General features: G+C 46.7%; 1 protein-coding gene across 1 annotated transcript in view; it reads left to right on the forward strand.

Annotated features, from left to right (window-relative positions):
• The window catches only part of DOCK2 (dedicator of cytokinesis 2), a 457,789-nt gene that overhangs the window by 402,293 nt on the left and 32,345 nt on the right, over positions 1–23,151 (forward strand). Inside the window, exons 35-41 of the mRNA XM_027520183.1 lie at positions 6,005–6,161; positions 8,526–8,566; positions 12,601–12,691; positions 13,338–13,457; positions 18,009–18,098; positions 19,861–19,965; positions 21,825–21,966. Of these exons, the coding sequence (XP_027375984.1) occupies positions 6,005–6,161; positions 8,526–8,566; positions 12,601–12,691; positions 13,338–13,457; positions 18,009–18,098; positions 19,861–19,965; positions 21,825–21,966 (746 nt within the window). The remainder of the gene's footprint in view (positions 1–6,004; positions 6,162–8,525; positions 8,567–12,600; positions 12,692–13,337; positions 13,458–18,008; positions 18,099–19,860; positions 19,966–21,824; positions 21,967–23,151) is intronic.

The raw sequence follows: 23,151 nt of genomic DNA on the forward strand, positions 1-23,151 counted from the left end.
CTCAGCTGGTAAAGAATCTGCCTGCGATACAGGAGACCTGGGTTCAATCCCTGGGTTGGGACGATCTGGAAATGGGAAAGGCTACCCACTGCAGTATTCTGGCCCAGAGAATTCCATGGACTGAATAGTCCATGGGGTCACAAAGAGTCAGACATGACTGAGCGACTTTCACTTCACTAGCAGATATGAAATGATATCTCCCTGTCACTTCAGTTAACATTTCCTACATGGCTAATGATGTGGAGAATCTTTTCCTGTGCACATTGATCATTTGTATGCTGTTGGAGGATTTTCTTCTTGGTTCCACCACTCAGCAGCTGCACACCTTTGGACCAATCATGTAACAGCTTTGGCTTCAGTGTGCCCCATCTGTAAAATGGGGATGATAAGCTTCCTGTGGTTATACTGAAGAATGGACACAGCAGGTAGAAGCTGAATAAATGCTGTTTGATCCGCTTCCTAACTCCCAGCATCTATCTCTGACACCATAAGTGAGGGCTTCTCCTAAGGTGGAGGAATATGGCTCACACATCCCAAGTTCCCTCCTATTTGTAGATTCCCTGATTTGTTTGATTCTCTGATATATAGTCAATCTTGAATTCTTTCCCCAATCCTCTTAGGAAATTTTTGCTCTAACAACAAAAGCACACTGAAGGTCTTATTCTGACCCTCGCCATGACCCTCCCTCCCCGCCCAGCAGGCAGAGCCCAGTGGACAGAGCTGAGTCCCAGGCAGCACCACCCCAGCTGGCCATGCCCCTTCCTGTCACCATGCACAGCCCTCACTAAACAACCTGGAAAGCTGGAGGAGAGACCCTTCCTCTGCTCCTCGCTGGGTATTGAGACTGATTGTCCAGGGAGGAGGTGACATTTTGCCCGTGTTAATATTTTTCTTAAAGCTCAAGAAAGGAAAATCTAAATATTGACCAGAAGTGAAACCAGGGATGGTGCTGGCAATTTCCACTCATATAAGCGGATGGGGCCCTGCAGCCAGTCTTCAGATAATCAGCAGGATTTTCCAATCCTTCCTGAGTGATTATTTATAAAAGGAGTCCTTGGAGGTCAAGGAAATTAAAAACAGCTCATTATCTTTCTGCTGAAATAGAGGTGTGAATGATTTTTCAAAGCTAATCAAGCCCAACCCACAGTATCAGGACCCCATCGAGCACCCAGGGACCAAGTCCCTGCTCCTTCCTTTTGACTTTCTGAGCCTCAGTTTCCTTAGCTGCAAATCGGGGATAAAAATACCATCCAACTCTGAGAGCTTTTATTGAGAATGAACAAGACACGTCATGAAAAGTACTTATTACAGCTTGTGATACCTTGTAGGTTGTCTGGAAATAGTAGCTATTATTATCATTAATCTAGTGGATGCATGGGTGTGCTCAGTCACTCAGTCGTGTCCGACTCTTAGTGTCCCCATCGACTGTAGCCACCCAGGCTCCTCTGTCCATGGAATTCTCCAGACAAGAATACTGGAGTGGGTTGCTATTTCCTCTTCCAGGCGATCTTCCCGACCCAGGGATTGAACCTGTGCCTCCTGCATTAGCAGGCAGTTTCTTTACAACTGGGCCCACCTGGGAAGCCCAATCAGGTGGATACTGGTATAATGATGAGTTGAAGCCATGAGCCTATGTATCATTTCTCTTCCAGCTCCTCCCATCTTTCAGGGCCTCCGCTAATACACAGTACCCACTCTGAGCAGACACAGTCAGGTGGGCACACAGCCTGGCAACTTTTGTGGGTAGAACACGGCTTCCCCTCCGGTAGCAGTTGAAACCCTGAGTCAAGGCACCAGTGTTAGGGCATGCAGTGGTGCTAAATTTCAGTATTCCTATGCTCTTGTGCGTGTACAGCCTTACACAGGATCTCGCCCCTCCCCATCCTTAAAGCTGGCTTTGGAGCCCACTCCCATTGTCCACATCTGTCTTAACGTGAGAGTCCCACATTATATGGAATAACAAGACACTTTCTACCCTCCTGTATTCCATCTGCCTGGGAATATTTCTAGAAGGGGTAAGGGGGCCAGAAGCCTGAAGGGGACAGAAAAGGTGTATTCTGGGGCCTAGATCTCAAACCAGTTCAGCTGAAAGAGGACCTGTCGTAAAAAGCACACCATACACAGTCTTTAAAGGAATAAATGAGAGTCCAGTCCAGCACTGACAGAGGCTGTGGGCCTGGGCTCCTCCCTCTGAAGACCTTCCGTCCTGAATGCAAACCATTCTGGGGGGAGTGTGAGCCCCTCCATCCCCGCCTGGGCAGGAGCACAGATGCCGGGTGCCCAGTGTCCTGCCACCCCTCCTTCCACCAAGTGAGGGATTACCGCATCACTTTGAGAGTCTCACAGCTCTTTTTCCTTGTCACTTACACTCCACTGTTGGACTCAAAAGAAAGTGTGTGACCTTGGAAGGATCAAGATTAGAACTCAGCCTCATGGGGGCCTCGAACCTAGCCTACAAATTGAGGGTGATAATGATGCCTACTTCAAGGAGATTATGTGAGCATTGAACAAGATAATCAATAAAGCCAGCTTAGCACAGCATCTGGAACACACGTACTCAGTAAATAATAGTATCATGAATTGTGGTTAGTTTTTATTTCTATATCTGCTTTCACTGCTAGACCGCAAACTCCTGGAGGTCAGTGAATTGCTATTTCTGAAATCTCTGAATCCCTAGTTCCCAGAAGAATTCATGTTGAACACACAGATGGCTAGATGGATGGTGATGAATGATGGATGGATGAGTTATTTCAAACCAATCTGCCCATCCATCTCACCAACCCTAGACCATATGAGCAGTCTTCTTACCTTGTGGCTGAAAAATAGAGTCAGAAACCCAAGACTTTGTTTTTTCTAAACCCTTGCTTCTCAAAGAGCTAACAGTATAGCTTCAGCTGGGAGCTTGTTAAAATGCAGAATCTCAGGCCCTAACCCAAATCTGATGAATCAGAATCATGAGCACAGTGCCCAGGTGATCCCTGAGCATATTTAAGTCTGTGAAACAGCAGAGAAAACCAGTGGTTCTTAATATTGGCTGCACATTAGAATCACCTCGAGAAAAGAAATAAAATACTGCCTACTGGCTGACCCTCATCTCCAGAGATACAACGACGTCAACCTAGGGTGGATCTTGAGTTTTGTAGAAGTTCCCCTTATGACTCTACCATGAGCCAGGACAGAGAGCCACTGATCTGGCCGGGCTCACAGCCTCAGATGTCTTCTACCAGGGGGGCTGTGAGAAATCACACCTCAAACATGGGGACAAAATTTGAATGCATTGTCATTAAGATTGAAAACAAGGCTTGAAGTGACCATCCCAGAAGGAGTGAGGCACAGCTGTGACTGAGCCAGACAGGGCTAAATCACAGAGCAATTTGCATCTCTCCTTGAGAGCAGGGAACAGGTGCTTTTCCTACAGCGAAGATGGATTTGTCTGATCGCAGCCACAGTTTGAGATGTCATCTCCTTGCAGTCTGGTTTGGCTTCTGGGCAAAATGACCCTCCAGAGTCCTTGCCTTCCTTACTTTCCCCCTCCTAGGAACTCTTGGGACCTAAACTGCTGCAGGCAGAGTAGGCAGAAACAGATGTAGCCTGAGAAGTGTTTGCCTACTCAACATGCCTGAGAACACACCAGTGTTTCTCGCAGAAACACTGAAGTGATTGTCTTGATTCCCAAGGTCACCACTTACTAGCAGAGTGATACTGGGAAGGACATTTAACCTCTCTGAGCCTTGATTACCTCATCTTCAAAATAAGAGGAATCATTTTTACTTATCAGAATGACCGTTATTATTTATTAAGAAAAAGTGATTAGACAGTGTCTGGCTCAGTGGTTAAGAATTCACCTGCTAATGCAGGAGACGAAGTAGACATGGGCTCAATCCCTGGGGTGGGAAGACCCCTGGAGAAGGAAATGACAACCCACTCTAGAATCCTTGCCTGGAAAATCCTGTGCACAAAGGAGCCTGGCAGGCTACAGTCATGGAGTTGCAGAGTCAGACACGACTTAGCAACTGAGCACGTACGCACGGTGCAGAATCAGTGCCTGAGAAGTAATCACGAGCAAAACTGCAGTCCATCTGTGTCTCCTCACCTGGCCTGTGCGCCGCTTAAGAGCAGGCGTAATTATATATATATGTGTGTGTATATTTATATCTTTCTCCCACCCCCACTCTAGCATATTGCCTAGCACTAATGGTTACTTAAGGAATGTCACCATTTTAGTTTTTGTTCTTACGATTTAGAATATTAATATTACGACAAATGTTGTAACCTGTTCAAATAACATATGAACGTTTACATTGAAAAGTGAGCACTGTCCTCTTCTGTTCCTCCACCTAGACCCTTTGTCTGAAGCAGTGTGTGTTTAGAGCTTGGTGTTTATCCCTCCTGATGGTCACATTTATAAACACACAAAGACACATGAAGTAGACACACACTTCCACTCACGTATAGCATTTGGTGTGTGAGGGCAGATGCTGGAGCCAGACTGTAGTTTTTAATATTTACCAGCTGTGCGACCCTGAACAAATTAGTTCACCTCTTTGTGCTTTAATTTCCCCATCAGCAAATATTTCATAAGACTGTGATGGTAGATTAAATGAGTTAAAATTTGTAAGCTGTTTAGAATAATGCCTAGGACATGGTAGGTTCTTTGGAAGATGGTGAAATTAAAAAACAAATATTGTTCTGAGATTTAGTTTTCTCAACTATATACTTTATAGAGATTTTTGTGTCAAAACATTGATCTCTGAGACTTTTTAATGGCTTCATTGAATCATATTTTGTGAATATGCTTTAATTGGACATTTAGAATGGTTCCAACTATTTTGCTATTAGACACAATTCCTAAGTATTATAAATGCACCCTTACCTACTTATGGGATTATTTCTGTAAAATAGATTCCCCAAATAGAATTATTGGATCAAAAGATATGTATTTTTACAATTTTTACAGGTACTCTGAAAACTGCTACCCCAGAAAGTTGTACTGATTCACTCCCAATATGGGTCTATAAAAGTAATTATTTCCCCACACCATTGCCCACACTAGAATTTTATTTTTATTTTTTCTCATTTTGTCGGTGGGAGAAAATTTTAAATACTTTCTACACTATCTGGTCAATGTGCCCGTGAGGTCACTTCAGTTATGTCTGCCTCTTTGCGACCCAATGGACCGTAGCCTGCCAGGCTTCTCTGTCCACGGGATTCTCCAGGCAAGAATACCCAAGTGGGTTGCCATGCTCTCCTCCAAGGGATCTTCTTAACCCAGGGATCCAACCATGTCTGTTACGGCTGAACCTGTCAAGGCAGGTTCTTTACCACTAATGCCACCTGGGAAGCCCCAAGTTCAGTTCAGTCGCTCAGTTGTGTCTGACTCTGCGACCCCATGGACTGCAGCACACCAGGCTTCCCTGTCCATCACCAACTCCTGGAGTTTACTCAAACTCATGTGCATTGAGTGGGTGATGCCATCCAACCATCTCATCCTCTGTCATCCCCTTCTCCTCCTGCCTTCAATCTTTCCCAGCATCAGGGTCTCTTCAAATGAGTCAGTTCTTCACATCAGGTGGCCAAAGTATTGGAGTTTCAGCTTCAGCATCAGTCCTTCCAATGAATATGCAGAACTGATTTCCTTTAGGATGGACTGGTTTGATCTCCTTGCAGTCCAGGGGACTCTCAAGAGTCTTCTCCATCACCACAGTTCAAAAGCATCAGTTCTTAGGCGCTCAGCTTTCTTTCTAGTCCAACTCTCACATCCATACATGACTACTGGAAAAACCATAGGTTTGACTAGACGGGAAGCCCCAAATCAGTGTATAAATAAGGACTGAATAAAGGAACAAAAGGAGACAGTGAACCAAGGGAACTTGGAATCACAGATTGGTTTGGCTTTTACTCCACCCACCCTGCCCCCGCCCCGCCCCGCAGCCCCGCCCAGCCCCGCCCCCAGCGTGCCTTCTCCCATGCCCTTGAGCTCACTACCCTCCGGTCTGTGCGGCAGCCTGATGGAGTGTGCTGCGGAACACCCGACCATCTACAAGTCGGTGGAGAACTTTGTGAACCTGGTCAAAGGCCTCCTGGAGAAGCTGCTAGATTACCGGGGCGTCATGACGGATGAGAGCAAAGACAACCGCATGAGCTGCACGGTGAACCTGCTGGTATGTGGCCTCTCCCCTTGTCAATCATGGGACATGTCCAGTCATGGGGGCTGGTCTCACTTTGGGTTCTGCTGTTGCTCTGGGTGGGGAGGCCTCGCTCAGGGCCTTAGAAATCAGAAAAACAGGAGAGGGAATCCCTCTCTTGACATCTACCAGCTCTGTGACTTGAAGTCAATCATTGCCACGTTCCTGTGCCTCAGTTTATCATACACATGAAATGGGAATGAGCGTAGTCAGCTCTCCCTGGCCTTTTGCAACCCCGTGGACAGGGGTTTGGCATGCACTGATTGAAACAACCACAGACAGAAAGCACCAGGGGGAAAAAAATCCACCAAGTTGCAAAAAGTAAACTTAAATTTACTGGATGCTAGCCACTGTTTACATAGCATTTACATTGGATTTACAACTGTTTATGTAGCATTGACATTGTTTTAGTAAATACAAATAATCTAGAGGTGATTTAAAGTATATGGATGTGTGCAGGTTATATGCAAACACTATTAACGTACCATTTTATGTAAGAGACTTGAGCATCCTTGTGTCCTGGTATCTGTGGTGGTCCGGGCACTGTGACCCTGAAGATACCAAGGGATGGCAGTATCTACTTTGGCACTTAACGCACCACAGAGAAAGCAAGTGGCGGTGTTAAGAGGTTAAGAGAATGAGCTTTGGCGTCACACAGCCTATTCTCACCCTCTCTTGGATAATTAATAGAATACCCAAGGAAATTTTCTGAAGGTTCAGCTTGCTGATCTGTTACATGGTAAAAATAATAGTACCTAATTCATAGGTTATGCAGTCCTGTGGGGGTGTGCTCAGTCGCTCAGTTGTGTCTGACTCTGCAACCCTGTGGACTGTAACCTGCCAGGCTTCTCTGTCCCTGGAATTTTCCGGGCAAGAGTGCAGTTCTGACCCCTGGGTAACTGCTCGCTGGGTGTTAGTTTCCTTATCTTATGGGATGAAGTACTGCCCATAGCTAGGATTTACAGAAGAGCACTGTGGGACAAGCCAACCAGAGCAGCTAACTCCAAACCCAGACTCTTCACCCCTGTACCACACGACCTGCCATGGGCCAGCTCCCAGTCTCCCCTTCCCATGTCCTGTGATGTGGTCATGAGACAGCTAGAGCAGCAACAATGCTTCATATTCACCAGGTCAGCCCACCCTAAGGGAATTAACATGAGTAAGGTTGGCCAAAGGACCACATGGCATCTAGTCCATCAACACCCCCCCCGACATTTCCAGCACGCCAGCAATATAAATTGTGAGCCCAGAGTTCTGTTGTGTGCCCTCCGATTGCCCTAAGTGGACTCTTTAAACACCCTAGATATTGCCATTGATTTTCTGAAATGCTAAGGGGAGTTAAAATTCCTGCTTACAGCAGAAAGGAATTCATTGCTAATAACTCCACACGGCCCGCTTTACATAAAGGGCACAAAGGAGGGGTTTTCTCGGAGTTTAGCAGTTTCTTGTCATTGAAGAGGTAGAAGTTGGTTGAAGAAACTGGCCTTCAACTGACAAAATCTGACCTGGGAGAAAGTTGGGAAAGGTAGGTCTGTAAGCAGTTTAAACCCAGCATAGAATTTAAGCACACCTTGTTGATTTTGGTTGTGGCTTAAACACAGTATCACGAAGAACAGGATGGGGTGGGTGTGTCTGTAGGTCTAGTGGGTCTCTGCCAACCACCGCCTGTGCCCTGGAACACACCGTCTCACCCTCGGAGAGCCCGAGGTGTGCATGGGTGCACTGAATTAAGCCTGGATCTTCTCCAGGTGTGGCTCAAGTGTGAGAGCGTACCCTCCTGACGCAAAATCTGTAAGGACTTGTCTTAAAATGCACGTGATTCCAGACCAACCACTGGTCTATGTGAGCCTTGAGATGGAATAGGTATTGCCGAGTTTAAATGTTTTTGTGGAATCTCAGCATAACTCTTGATAGTTCTGTATGATCTGTTATCATCACTGGGATCTGTTGTGATTAATGTTACTCTGATTCCAACTCAAGTTCTCCTCAGTGCAGGATCTGAGCTTTTAAAGATCAAGCTGGGCTGCCTTTCATAGTAGACTTGTCAAAGTAAACTTCCTCAGTCTCCTCGAAAGCCTCTCTCTCAATGCAGCAAGTAGCTGGATTGCACCTACTGATGTGATGGCTGGGATACTTCCTCTGTCCCTTTATAGTCTAACGATCAGGGAAGTGACTTTCAAGTCAGAATAAGCAGTTTGGTGCATTCAGGAAAGTAAATGTCTTGCTCCCATCTTGCCCAGATAGTAAATAGCCATTTCCTCTCATCCTCATTACAATGCCCTCCACCCCTGCTGTTCTGCAAAGAAAAACACTCATCACTGTTTTTCCTCCCTTCTCTAGAATTTCTACAAAGACAATAATCGGGAAGAGATGTATATAAGGTAAGATTTTTGTTTTCTAAAACCCAAACCTGCTATGTCACTCTTCTGCTAGATATCCATCGATGGCCCCCCATTGCCTCCAGCAGGATGTAAGCACACCTTGTTGACACTCGGACCTTCTGATTCCTTTCCATCTTCTTGGACTCAGCTCTTTCCATGCTCCTGCAGTCAGCCTCCCAAATCCACCTGGCGTTCTCTGACCTGCCGTGCTGTTTTGCTGTGAATTGTGCTGGTCAATTGCCCTTGTATTTGTTACAAGGCTGGCATGTGAAGCCCTAGTCTAGGGTTTGGAGGGCAAATACTTAGATCATTGGCCAGCCCAACTTCAAAGGGAAAAAATTACCAAGATGTATGATGGCAGCTTCTTTGTAGGCATTTAAAAGACACTTATTTGAAAAATCACATGAAGGATTTTGGGGGGACATTCACCTGAAGCAAAGAACTCCCTTATCAGTGTTTCTTAGAATCTCATTTGTTTCCTTCAAAGTTTTTTTTAAATTACTTTACTCATACAAAAATAATGCATAGTTATTAGCCCCAAAATCCCCATAAAATACAAAGAGACAAAACAAAACTCTTTTTAAATAACTATAATCTATACATATTCCCAGACCATTTAATATTTATATATAGATCAAATTCTATGCATGACTATTTTTTGAAAAAAAAGGGATCATATAGCTCATAATTTATTCTTTGCTTGACAAGAATTCTATGTCAACAGATGTATTTCAGCATAATTTTTAATGAAACTATAAAATTCTCATTCCACAGTATACCCTAATTTATATAGCTAGTCCTGTGTTGTTGAACACTTAGGTTGTTTCCAATTTTTTTTTATCATAAATATCAAAATGGCAAAAGTCTTGGACATATATCTTTATGCATCTCCTTGTGAGACAAAGGCCTACAAAGTAGAACTGACTGTAAGATTAACGACCAAGGCCCTTTCAAGGTTTCTGACACATTCAGTTGAAGACCAGACTCCATGTCCAAACTCACTCTGCTATTACTGCAAATATTTTTAGGTACTTTAGCATTATTCCAGAAATAGGAACTATCATTTGGAAAAAAGATAATTCCATAGATTGTCCGGAGCTTGGATAGTATTTATAACATCACTAGACATGACTCACTGCAGAAGCACCGTGCTTTGGGTCCAAAGGACCTGGGGCTTTACTTGTTATCCTCCGTCACCTTGGAAAAATCACTCGGTGTCTTTGGGCTAGGGTTACCCCATGTAGAATTTTTCCATTCTGTTCTGAGGATTAAATGAGATGCTACAGGTAAAGTGCCTGGCCCTTGGTTCCCTCCCCAACCTCTTTTCATTTCTTCCCATTTTAGAAACACAGATGGAGAATCCCAGATTTCCATAAGCTTTATAGATGTGAATCCTATAGTAGTAATCTAGGAAAACCACATTTGCCTACACCAGACGTTGTAAATAAGATATAGTCTGAAAAATCTGTCCTGTTAGGCAGGCATAGTATTTTAAAAACATTTTTACTTGGTTGCCAAATTTTAAAAATCTAGAGATGTTACATAAAACTCAAAATTTCCCTCTTCTGAAAAACTTGAAAGGTATGGCCACACTGGGCCCACACATCCTGATGACCACCACCTGGGCTGGGTGACAGCATTTTAGACGGGACACAGCACCCCATGGTCTCCATTCCCCATCAGACTTCAGCCCCTCCACCTCACTCAAGCTGCCCATCTGCCATCTGTTTGCATTTGAATCCCTCCCCCAACTCAGGCCCATCAGGGTGTCTTCCATTGCGCTCTGTGGCTGCTTACTAAACCCTTGAGTTGACAAAGGATAGGGAGTATCTTGGTCAGTTAAGGAGTTGAAAGCAGCAGAGAAGCTCTCCCTAGGACCAATTTCTTTAAGTTTTTCGGACCCAGTCATCAGGGATCAGAGACCAAGGCCAAGCAGGTGGAGACAGGCTAGGATGTGACTGTGTACCCAGGGGTTTCTAAAAGTTGGCCACAGCTGCGCGCTCCTTACGTGCAGGCTACGTGCAATTTCACGATAGCTGGTTGATCAGCAGAAAGTTAAGTGGGGAAGAGTGATTGTAAAGGCAGAAACAGCTGGTGTCAAAACCCGCTTCCACCTGTTTCTAGCTCTACCTACTTCAATGTCTGTCTCAGTTTTCTTATCTAAAGAAAAATTGTTGAGAGGATGAATTGATATTATATATAAAGCACCCATTAGTGGAATGGATGGATGTACAATCTCTCTGGAATGCCTCCCCCAATTTGTCCTCTTATCTTCAGATCCCAACCCAGGTGTCATACTCGGGAAAACTTTCCAGAAGCGCCACCTGGATGACACCTGCTCTCATAGGACCCATAGATCTCTCCTCCCAACATTGGCCACAACTGTATTTTTGCAATTACCTCTTTGGTTATTTAGTCGATGCCTGTCTCTTTTCCTAAATTATAAATGCTAACTTCTGAGAACGAATGGGGTCTGCTTTTGCCACCATTCATCTCTCATGCCTGGCACAGCCTGTGTGCTCAGTTCAACTTTGCTGATGGAACAAATAAATGAGCAAAAGGTCACTAGCTCATTAGTATCAGAAACCACTCGTTGACCTTTCTCCCCTTGAGGATCTTTGGCAGTGCCCACCCTGAGTTCAGGCAGCCTCCGTTTGGTCCACTGGCCACGTTTTATGTAGCCAAGGACATTAAACCCTAGCTCCTCCTTGGGTGACATTCTGTGCAGAAAATTTTCTTATAACAGGAAATCTAACCCTGAGCACTGAGACCTAACTTGAGCGCAGATGCTTGAGAAGCCCTTTGTTCCCTGTAGTTCGATAGCCAAGGCAGAATTTTGGCCCATTACAGACAGTGCCTTTCCTCTCAGAGGAAGGATCAGGGCATCGCATCACAGCAGCTTCCCTTCACCAAATTGCTAAGAGCTGGGCTTAAAAAATGCTCCTGATGACATGCAAGTCACCAAAGCAATGGCTTTTTGGTTCTGGATTCTGTTTCCAACATTGGCAGGAGAGAATGTTTTGTAGAAGAACCTGATGCACGATGATAATAGATAATAGCTGTCACTGCTCAATGCTGGCTACAGGCTAATCACTTTCAGTGGATCCTGGCATTTATTAGTAGCAATGCTGGCTGTCACTTACAGAGCCTTTTCTACAGGGTCTGCTTGGCCCTTTGTAGGCCCAGAAACTCTATAGGCAGGTTCTGTGAGCACTACCGTTTTACACATGAGCAAACTAAGGCACAGAGAAGTTGATTCGGTTAATACACATTATGTATCAAATAACTGATTGAAACTCCCTTCCTCTGATCCTGTCCTGTTCTTAATATCTTTCAACCCTAGTCATCCTAGGGTTCAGAGCTAGATCATCACGTTGCAGAAGGGTAGGAGATGGGAATGTCATTACAGTTGAATTGTAGATTCTTTCTACAATGCCTCCACCTGAATGTCTAATCTCTAACCCCTTTCTTTACTTATCAGAAATTTCACTTCCTTTACACCTTGGGAGCATTGAAGAGAGGGTAGAAGTTCCCCTTTACAGCGCTATGACTCGTCCATGCCCTTGGAGTGTACAATGATTAGAGTATAGTCTCTGAGGGCGGTTAAACTAGAACCATATTCCAGTTCTTCATTCGTTAGCACATGACCTCCAACGAGCCATTTGCTTCTCCTTCCTTGATTTTCCCTTACTTGTCGTATTGCATTGGCCAGAGTCTTCAGTATGAAGTTGAATACTGGCTGGAATGATACCTAACCTCTCCAGGCCAGAGCTTTCTTATCTGTGAATGAAAATTCTCAGTGGACCCATTTTACAGGATGGTCAAGCTATCTAAAATACTGGGCATGGTTCCTGTCGCACCTTAAATGTCCTGCAACTTCTAGGGGCTATCACTGTCACCCACGTAAGGGGACTGAATATCAGAAAACGGAGGACTCCCTTGTGAACCCAAGAGGTATCCAGCTGCTGTCTCTGGCCTGGCCCTACCACCTGCATTCTTACTGCACCTGGTGATTTAACATATTTCCCAAACAGGTACCTGTACAAACTCCGCGACCTTCACCTGGACTGTGACAACTACACAGAGGCTGCCTATACACTCCTCCTCCACACCTGGCTTCTCAAGGTACTGCCCTCCCAATGAAGGGGGTTCATGCTGACATCCCCATGGAGCCCTCACAGCAAGTTGAAAAGTTAAAAAAAAAAAGAAAAGAAAAATTAGCCAAATAAATTTTGTTTTCCCCTGTGTCCCCAAGCTTTTAACCTGACAGGTTACTTTTCTGCACTGTTCTGTCTGGACACATAAGGTTTCAACTGACCTTCACATTTAGCAGCAACAAGAACCCCCTGAGACATATCTTGCAGTTTTACATAACATTCAAACTATTTTATATAACATCCAAGCATCAACTATAAATCATTAGCATGCCCTGTGAGCTGTTTTTCTTCTCTTGAAAGTGCTGCTGGAGCAGGACAAAGTCTCAAGGATTTCCTTTGGGTTTTGAAGAGCTGGGGCCATGTCTTGCAGGGATTCAGAGAAAAATCCTACAATCCATACACAGGAGCCAACAGAGAGTCCAGAGAGTCAATAAGTGTGACTCCGCAGAAACGGAGAGGTGCTTCCTGTGGAACCTGTGGGCCAACATCATCTCTCTGATTGACGCTCAGGGCAGCAAGAACACAGGCAGGGGTGTCTGCAGGGCTTCCTCCCACTCCTCAGCAGTAGGGGGAGACCCCTGCCCTGGGTAACTGCGTGTGTCCTCTCTCTGCAGTGGTCAGATGAGCAGTGCGCATCGCAGGTCATGCAGACAGGCCAGCAGCACCCGCAGACCCACCGGCAGCTGAAGGAGACGCTGTATGATATCATCATAGGCTACTTTGACAAAGGAAAGGTAATTGGTCCCTGCCCTTCCTCTCTCCGTGGGAACCCTAGCTTCTGGGAAGGACTGTTCTCTCCCATACTCTACATGCAATCCATCTGCAGGTCTGGTCAGCACTCCTGCCCAACTCTAAGTCTGATCATTTCTCCCAATCCCCATTCCTACTACATATGTTCAAGGCACCAGCATTGCTCACCTGGACACAATGAGTCCTATGCAATAGCCCTGTATCCTCTATTCCTCTGCAACAGGTCATCCTTCATATAGGAAACAGGGTGATCATAAAACATACTTATCCCATAGAACATAACCCATTGTCCTGCTTACGGTCATCTCAAACAGCCATCCCAACACTTAGATCAAATTGCAATCTTTCCCATGACCCATGAGGCCACACGAGCTGTCCTCTGACTGTCTCTCCCGTGTCAACTCTGCCAGGCTCCCTCTTGCTCACATGTTCCGTGCCAAGCTCTTCTCCACCTCAGGGCCTATGCACTTGCTTTTCCCAGCTTAGGACATTTCTCCTCCATATCTTACCGTGGCCAGTTCCTTCTCACAGCTCAGGGTTTTGCCCAAGCAAAGAATGCCATGTCCTGAAGGAGGCTTCCCAGACCACACAGCAGCACCCCTGCTGTGAGTCATACTTAGTTCTTCTTCAAAGCACTCGTCACTGTCAGACATCGCCTCGATCGTTTTGTTTTCACTCGTTCATTGTCTGACTCTCCACTTTAGAAGGCCAAGAGCAAAGATATTTGTCTTGTCCACTGCCGAGTGCCTAGTAGACCCTAACAATGGGACCCAAAAGATACATGTTGAATACACTTATTAATTGAATGTATGAATGACATCATGGTGTCGTCATTGATTTCTAAACAGCAAGATCAGGGTGATTTGTCATGTTTTATCTGGAGATTGGCCAAACCAGGTACTGTCCACCCTCCAGCCTCCGACTGACCCTCCAGGAAGCACCAACTCAAATGCTGCAAGGAGACACAGTAGGTGGCTGAGAGCTCAGGATCTGGGTTGCAAGCCTCATTCCTTTACCACGTACAATCCCCATGGCCTTCCAGAGATTCCAGTTCCCCATCCATAATAGTGAGATATTGATAGTACTTACTTTCTAGCTGCATTGTGAAAATTAGGTGAGAAAATGATGTAAAGCACTTAGCATAAGACCTGGTACATAGTACTAACTTGTTCCGTTTTTTTAAATATTTATTTATTTAGGGGCTTCTCTGGTGGTTCAAATGGTAAAGAATCCACTTGCAATGCAAGGGACTCAGGTTTGACCCCTGGGTCGGGAAGCTCCCCTGGAGAAGAGAAGTGGCTCTCCACTCCAGTGTTCTTGCCTGGAGAATCCCGTGAACAGAGGAGCCTGGTGGGCTCCGGTCCGTGGGGTCACAAAGAGTTGGCCATGACTGAGCGACTAAGCATGAGCACGTTTATTTATCTGTCTGTGCCAGGTCTTAGTAGCAGCATGCAGGGTTTTTTTTTTTTTTTAATCGTGACATGCGGACCTTTAGTTGCAGTGTGCAAACTCAGTTCTCTGCCCTTGAGGCCCCAGCTGACTGCCTGCTTCCTCTCACAAGCTTTTCCTGAGTCCTCCAGCTTACCTACAGCCCTGCCTCTTCTCTGAATGGCCTGGCCTCTTACAGTTCACCAGGCACAATTTAACACTGACTTTTGGCCTGTTCTGTCACCGCAGTTCATTGCATCTGTCTTGGTGTGATCTCCCCACCTTCCCTGAAAAGATACAATGAGGTAATGTCTGTGGAAGGGTGTATAAATTCCCAGGCACTGAGCAATTGGAGAAGACTGTTTTAATAATTTACGGCCATAAGCCTCTCGAGGGCAGAGGCCTGGCCCTCTCTGGAGCCTCACGTCCTGCTGGGCATCGAGTCTGAGCTCAGTCTTGGTTTATCGGCTGATGAAGTCAGTCATGCTGGGAAAACCCTGAAAGGACCTGTCAGGCCGGTATCCGACTCAGCCAACCCTTCGCTGAGCAGAGAGGAAGAAGGCATAAGCCCCAGTACTAAGGGACGTATTACTAGCTGGCAAAGCACACATATGGGTCATCATCTTTTTTATTTTTTGCACATAACCCCTTGGTGTTGTGCAATAATGAGGAGGAAGAGGGTGGGAACAGGGTGCTGCTAAAGCGCTTCAGGGGCAGAGAGGAAGGAGCGGATGGGTATAGCCCCCTCTATGTGCCACTGCTGCAGTGGCTTCTAGAATGAAGCCCAAAGTCTTCAGCATCCCTTTGACTTCCTTTCCCCATACCTCCCCTCATGGAGCCTTATTGATCTAGACACACGAAATGACTTTCTACTCCTGAAGTCCTCTTGTCATTACCTGATGGACTCCTCCACATCCCTCAAAACCCAGCTAGTGCATCTGCTCGTGTGTGCGCTTGACCCACTTCTGTTTCAGGGGAGCAGAGACTGTCTTGTCCGTCCATCACTTCCCATCCCTGTGTGCCATGCCCAGAAGCCAGCAGGTGCTCAGTGACCAGCGTAGGAGACTCAGGGGTCAGTGACTGGCAGAGGTCCTAGTGACCACACGGGCAGACCTAAAGGACATTCCAGCCATTCGACTCCCTGCCTATCTCCCTTCTTAGCCCCTCACTGATCCCTTAACACGTAGGGAGGGTATTTCTGGCATATTATGACAAAAAGTTGGCAAAGACCTCCACTTGAGCCAAACAGCCCCCTGGCCCAGCCCTGGGCCTTTAATCCCATCTTCTCATTCAGGCTAAGGAGAGAGAACCAGCCCATACTCGCCTGTGGACTTGATTCCTCCTGGCACGTAAAGCATTTTTATGCTGCTCACTAAGCTGTCCATGGGTTTACAGCCGTAGTCCTCCACTCAGCACTTGCTTTTATTTATTTTTATGCTTGGATGCAGAGAGAGCACTTCTGCAACAAAGCACACACTGCATTTTGGCAACCTCCCCTCTCTCCTCCCCCTCCTCCCCCAACTTCTCCATTTAGGTGCATCTTCCATTTGAAGCCAAATTTGAAATGTAATGGGTGTCCCTTGAGATTGCCAGATCTCCAGCCCACCCAGCACCTCCCTCTGCCCCTCTGTAGAGGTTCCGGACTGCTGTGGTCTAGGATGGAAGGACCATCTATTGGTTTCAGTTAAAATGGAACAGATGGAAAGGACCCCCTCTATCCAGAGGGTTTTTTTTTCCAGAATTTTTTTAAAGATGCAAAAGACCTGTTTAAAAAAAGTTTTCATCACTTTTTTTAATACTCTAGTACCTCCTCCACCTCTATGCCGCCCATTGCTCACTCACCCTAAATAATTTAGTTAAGAAGTGATGGTATAAAGGCTTATTTATGCAAGATGAGTAAATTCTAGACATCTCTGTACAACATTGGGCCTATAGTTAACAGTTCTGTGTTATGCCTTTAAAAACCTGTTAAGTGGGCAGATCTCAGGTTAAGTGTTCTTACCACATTTGTTTTTTAAAGTGAGAGAAAGAGAAGGGTGGAAGGGAAGGAGGGAAGGAAGTTGGCCAAAGGGAAAAAGAAAGTGATGGGACTGGCAGAGTGAAAAGATCCCAGTAGCAAACATCAAGAGAACTGTATCTGGCTCCAACTCTAGCCTCAGAAATTCGCTGCCTGCTTATTTTCTTTGTGAACCATTTTTCTTTGGGAAATCTCTGGTGGCTCAGATAGTAAAGATCCACCTGCAATGCAAGAGGCCCAGCTCTGAAACCTGGGTCAGGAAGATCCCCTGGAGAAGGGAATGGCTATCCAATCTAGTATTCTTGCCTGGAGAATCCCACAAACAGAGGAGTGTGGTGGGCTACAGTCCATGGGGTTGCAAAGAGGTCAGACATGATGGAGGGACTAACACTTTCACTTTCTAAGGGAGGAGATTTTTTTTAACTGGAGGAAAATTGCTTTGCAATGTTTACAGTGCTGTGTTGGTTTCTGCTGTACAACAGCATGGATCAGTCACGCACACACCACATATATCCCCTGCCTCTTGAGCCTCCTTCCTCTCCTGCCATCTCACCCCTCTAGGTCATCATAGAGCACCAGACTGGGCTCCCTGTGCTGTATAGCAGCTTCCCACTGGCTACCTATTTTACACATGGTAGTATATATTTGTCAATGCTACTTCCTCAGTTTGGCCCTCTAAAGCTTAGTATAAGGTCCAGGGTCATCCTCAAGTGCACATCCTGGCCCTGCTTTAGGTTAGGCCTTTGACCTGGGGTGGATGCTCTGCCGGTCTGAACTCTGTTTCTCACCTGGGAAAGGCAGGTGCTGCTAGTCACCTCTCAGAGGGGTTGTAAAGATCCAGAGAGCATGTAAATAAAGCACTTAGCCTAGTGTGTGGATGTTCATTATTTATCAGGAAGCTAGGGTGAGAAGCAGAGGATAGGCCTGCTTCTTGGGATGCCTTTGCTTCCCTGGGTACGGGGCAGGGTCTGGGCTACAGGGAGGCTTGTGGCTCAGTCCCAGATATGGAGCTGCCCCGGTGCCTTCCTCGGCAATGGCTCTGCAAGCCTGGAGCCCCCTGTAACCTTTGTCTCCATGACCTTCCTTGTAGATGTGGGAAGAGGCCATCAGTCTGTGCAAGGAGCTGGCAGAACAGTATGAGATGGAAATCTTTGACTATGAGCTGCTGAGCCAGAACTTGGTAAGGAGTCCCCAGGGGGAGCCGGCTGCCCTGGAGGTTGGGTGCCTGGGGCCTTGGCTGGGCAGAGAGGCTGGGGAGACTGGGAGCCGAGGCAGGAGACATGTGGGGGTAGGACCCCGGGAAAGGAACGGAAGTCGGGCTGAGCCGAGCCAAACTGTGCTGAGCATCTCCCTCCCAGCTGGGAATATTTCCAGAGGGAGGTCTTCTGGGAAAGCTCATGGGGCACAGTTTCTCTGATGGAGCGCTAAGTACCTGCCCGGTGCTGGGGCTGCTGCTTCTGCTGCACACCCAGTAAACACTGTACCACATTTGCTGTGAAATTCCCACAAATCACTAAACCAATTAGATAAAAACGCAAATCCGTGCTTTCTGATTAACAGATAAATCACATTAAAGTGCTCCCCATCTGGCCATTCCCATTAGCTCCTGGAAGCTCGTGATTTGGTGGGGAAAGTGGGAAGTAGGGGGAAGCAGAGGCCCGGGCTGGTGGGGAGGTGGCCTGGGGGGCTGCTCTCCCCACACACATGTCCTGGTGGCCTGAGACCCAGGACTCCAGGGCCCCATCTGAGCACGTTTTGAGAGGTTAGTCAGTCCCGCTCTTTCTAGGGAACTGTGAAATGAGAGTCAGAGTGTTGGAAGAGGACTGATGGCTTGTCTGGTGGGGGGATGGGTGTGGAAGTGTTCTCAGGTACGATGTCAACACACGCACCTCTGCACCAAGAGACACTTAGGTCTGCCTGAGTCTGCCCACATAGATGTTCGCGGGTATGGAGGTACGCACGCCTTCTAATGTATGCAGCACACATGCATACATGCACGCACACACCTATAGCGCCTGAAAGAGGAAACAGCAACCCACTCCAGTATTGTTACCTGGAGGGTCCCATGGACAGAGGAACCTGGTGGGCTATAATCCGTGGGATCGCAGAAGAGTTGGACACAACTTAGCAACTAAAACAAACAAATAATTTGTACTAACAACTACATACTTCCTGTGTTACGGACTAAACCATCACCACCACCACCCATGCACACCCATGCATGCACACACACCCAGTATACATTCACGCACACACTAATGGGCGTGTATGGCTGTGCACCAAGCCCGCATCACACAAGTTCACATCCAGGGCCACACACGTTTATCTTCCATATTGTGTTCAATGTGAAATGCTGTCGTCTGTGAGCTGCACCATTCTGTTTTACCTGCCCTGTCATGACTTCTCTCCAGTTAATAGCGATTGGAAGATGCCATTAGGTATAAAGTAAAACACAAACTCTTCAAAGATGTTAAAATATAAAAGCAGGCACCTCTTGGAACTGGTGAAGTACGTTGGGTGCATATACGCAGGAAGACATCCATATCCAGAAACACTTACCCATCTATAGTCGGCCCCAGACACACTCCCGGTGGGAGCAGAGTGATGATGCTGGCGGGGCTCCTAACAGCCGGCTGGATGCAGTTCCGTGCTTACTGGATGCACTGAGATACCACTTCCTTATCTGCAGAGCAGAGATACAGTTCCTTGGGGTTGTTAGGAGGGTGGTGCAAGTACCCGTGTTACTGCAGGTAGGATGATTAACAGGGTACCTGGTATATTGTAAATACATCACTATTACAGTGCCAGACAGTTCTGTGAATATGCAAACGTGCGCTTGGCACATTCGTTCTGGTGTCATGATCACGTCTTAACCCCTCGGAGCTGAATGTGCCTTTAATACACATCTGTGGTGTTACAAGCTGTGAGTTCTCTTCTTTCAGATCCAGCAGGCAAAATTCTATGAAAACATCATGAAAATCCTCAGACCGAAGCCAGACTACTTTGCTGTTGGATACTACGGCCAGGGTTTCCCCTCCTTCCTCCGGGTAAGTCTGTAAGGCCAGGGTCCCGGGCCCCCGCTTCTCGGCTCTCCCTTTGTTCTTTGAGGCTCTGCTTGAGCTCAGATCCGGTGCCCTCTGGTGTCCGAGTGCTGTCCCTTCCCCTGCACATTCCTCAGTCCCCCTCCACTAACAGCACCTCAGCCACCCTCTGTGTTTCTCTACATACATGGCAACCTTGGCTGTCTTGTGAGGTAGTGAGCACACCGTCCCAGGGACAAGGTGCTCAGAGGGGCCGGAGGAGCTCTGCTACCCAGCAGGAACTGTATTGCACAAGTTCTCAAACCTTTTGGTCTCAGGGCCATTTTATCTCTTAAAAATATGACCAAGGTCCCCAGAGAACTTCCGTATTTGTAGACTTTATCTATCTGCATTTATGACATCCAAAATTAAAACTAAGACAGTTTTAAAATGCAGTTGTCCCTTGGTACTCCCAGGAATTGGTTTTAAGACCCTGTGCAGAGAAACAACACCTGAGGATCCTCAAGTCCTTTATATGAAATAGTGTAGTGTTTGCATACTATCTCCTAAATGGTTCAAATCACCTCTAGATTACTTACAATACTAAATACAATGTAAATGCTTTGTAAATAGTTGCTGGAATGCAACAAACTCAAGTTTTGCTTTTTGGAAGTTTCTAGATTTTTTTTTCAAATATTTTTGAATCATGGTTGGTTGAATCCATGGAATAAGATCCTGAGGATATGAAAGGTTAACTGTTTAGTGCTAGTTATGGAGGGTAAACAACTTATTTAAAAATAATGATAATAAACCCATCCTGACTTGACTTGAAGTTGCTTCAGTTATGTCCAACTCTTTGCAACCCTATGGACTGTAGTCCAGCAGGCTCCTGTCCATGGGATCTCCCAAGCAGGAATACTGGAGTGGGTTGCCACCGTTCTCCAGGGGATCTTCCCAACCCAGGGATTGAACCCAGGCATTGCAGGCATATTCTTTACCAGCTGAGCCACGGGGAAGCCCAAGAAAACTGGAGTGGGCAGCCTATCCCTTCTCCAGTGGATCTTCCTGACCCAGGAATCGAACTGGGGTCTCCTGCATTGCAGGCAGATTCTTTACCAACTGAGCTCTCAGGGAAGCCCAAAATGAGGATCCAGTTTTGGAAACATTGATACAGGCATGGGTTTGGACAGAAGAGTTCAGAGTTCCATTAGAGGCAGCACAGTGGCACAAATAGGGTCCAGAACAGGGTTTCTCAACCTCAGCTCTACAGATGTTTTAGACTAGAGAACGCTCAGCTGTGGGCCCATCCTCTGCATTGAAGGCTTCTTGCCCACTAGGTCCCAGGTCTCCACTCCTCCTTGGAGCTGTAACAATCAAAACTGTTTCCAGACATAACCAGCATCCCTCAAGAGGCAAAATCACTGCCTGTTTAGAAACTAGTGGTCTAGAAGGAGCTAACGTGTCAGGGAAGGATAAAGTGTTTCCATGGTGCCTCGTGATGAAGGACCCGCATGCTGGTCCCTTCCAGCCCACATGGTCCATTAAAGGCAGGAGGGAAGCTTTGTGGCCATGTAGATGGGAGAGTGGGTGTGAAAGTGGAGTGAGGAATCGCCCTGGAGGCTGTACATAGGATGGTTTGAAGAAAACATTCTCAGCATCCATGATCTCTTCTCCCTTTAGAACCAATCCTTTTAAAAAAGTGGTGTGCCCAGCTAGAAGGTGTGTGAGTTGAGGTTCCATCCTTTCCCTGGAGGGGAGACAGAGGGTGGAGAGATCTCTAGGCTATCACCACAGCCCTGTGCTCCTGACCAGCCTCCCAGCTTGGCTTGAACCATCTCCTCCAAGCCTGGGCCCTGGGATCTCTGATGGATGTCCTTTCTCTGCAGAACAAAGTGTTCATCTACCGAGGGAAGGAGTATGAGCGAAGAGAAGATTTCCAGATGCAGCTGATGAGCCAGTTCCCCAACGCGGAGAAGATGAACACAACCTCTGCACCTGGGGATGATGTGAAGAACGCCCCAGGCCAGTGTATCCTTAACAAATGCCCCTGCCAAGGGCCTGGCATGGGCCGCCCTGCCAGGACTTCAACCCACAGAGCCCAGTCCTAGAGCTGGGGACTGCTGCCAGAATCACTGCAGTGGTGCCAGTTCCAGTGTCCAGTGTGGGCTCCAAAAAGAACCCATCTCAGGAAACTCTCAGTTTTGCGTTCATTGATAAATTCACTCATTCCTTCTTTCTTTGTGATGATTACCATTAAGCCCTGACTCTGCCAAGCACTTCCTTGTACAGGGAACCAGCGATTACACTCACAAAGTGGTCCCACCTCCAGGGAGCTTCCAGTCTAGCAAGTAAAAGACGTTTACAGCATCATTAAATAAGTATTTGTAAAAATGTGATCAAGGCTATAAGAAAGCCCTGCTGTTTGCAATGATCGGGAGGGAAAGGAAGTCTTCCTTGAGGAAGGTGATGTTGAAGGTGAGTGGTGAGGTGGGAAAATGTCCTAGGCAGAGGGAAAGAGCATCGTGTGCAAAGGCCCTGAGGTTCCAGGAACTGACGTGGTGCCACGTAGGCTTACAGTGAACTCAGCGCTCCTGAGCAAGCCTGCAGGGCCGTCCTTCCTCTGGCCCCTGCCTGTGTCTCCAGCATCATTGCCCCCACTTTTCCTTCCCTCTCTCATGCTTCTGGGCCACACAGATCTTGTTTCTGTTCCGTAAACGTGCCCAGCTGGTTCTTGCCTCTGGGCCTGTGTGTTTTCCCTTGTCTTTGCTTAGAACGCCTTTCCCTCAGCTCCTTTCTCACCCATCAAATTCTCACTCAGCGGCACCTCCCAGAGGAGGCCTTCCTTGGTCACCTTATCGGAAGCCTTCAGTACTCTGCTGTCTCAACCCCTGTTTGCTTTTGTTTAGCAAACTGATCTCAATCTGTCATTATCTTTTGTGATTTCAAATGTAAAACTACTTCACACATGGTAGTGTACGTATGTCAATGAATAGCGCGGAGAGAAAAAGACCAAGAAGGTGCAATCTGTTCATAGGGCATGTATTGTATACGTGTGTGCTCAGAGCGTCCAACTCCCTGTGACCCCATGGACTGTAGCCCACCAGGCTCCTCTGTCCAGAGAATTTTCCAGGCAAGAATACTAGAGTGGGTTGCCATTTCCTCCTCCAAGAGATCTTCCCAACCCAGGGATCGAACCCTGCTTCTTGCATCTCC

This window comes from Bos indicus x Bos taurus, chromosome 20, assembly GCF_003369695.1.
Source record: "Bos indicus x Bos taurus breed Angus x Brahman F1 hybrid chromosome 20, Bos_hybrid_MaternalHap_v2.0, whole genome shotgun sequence".
Taxonomy (NCBI): domain Eukaryota; kingdom Metazoa; phylum Chordata; class Mammalia; order Artiodactyla; family Bovidae; genus Bos; species Bos indicus x Bos taurus.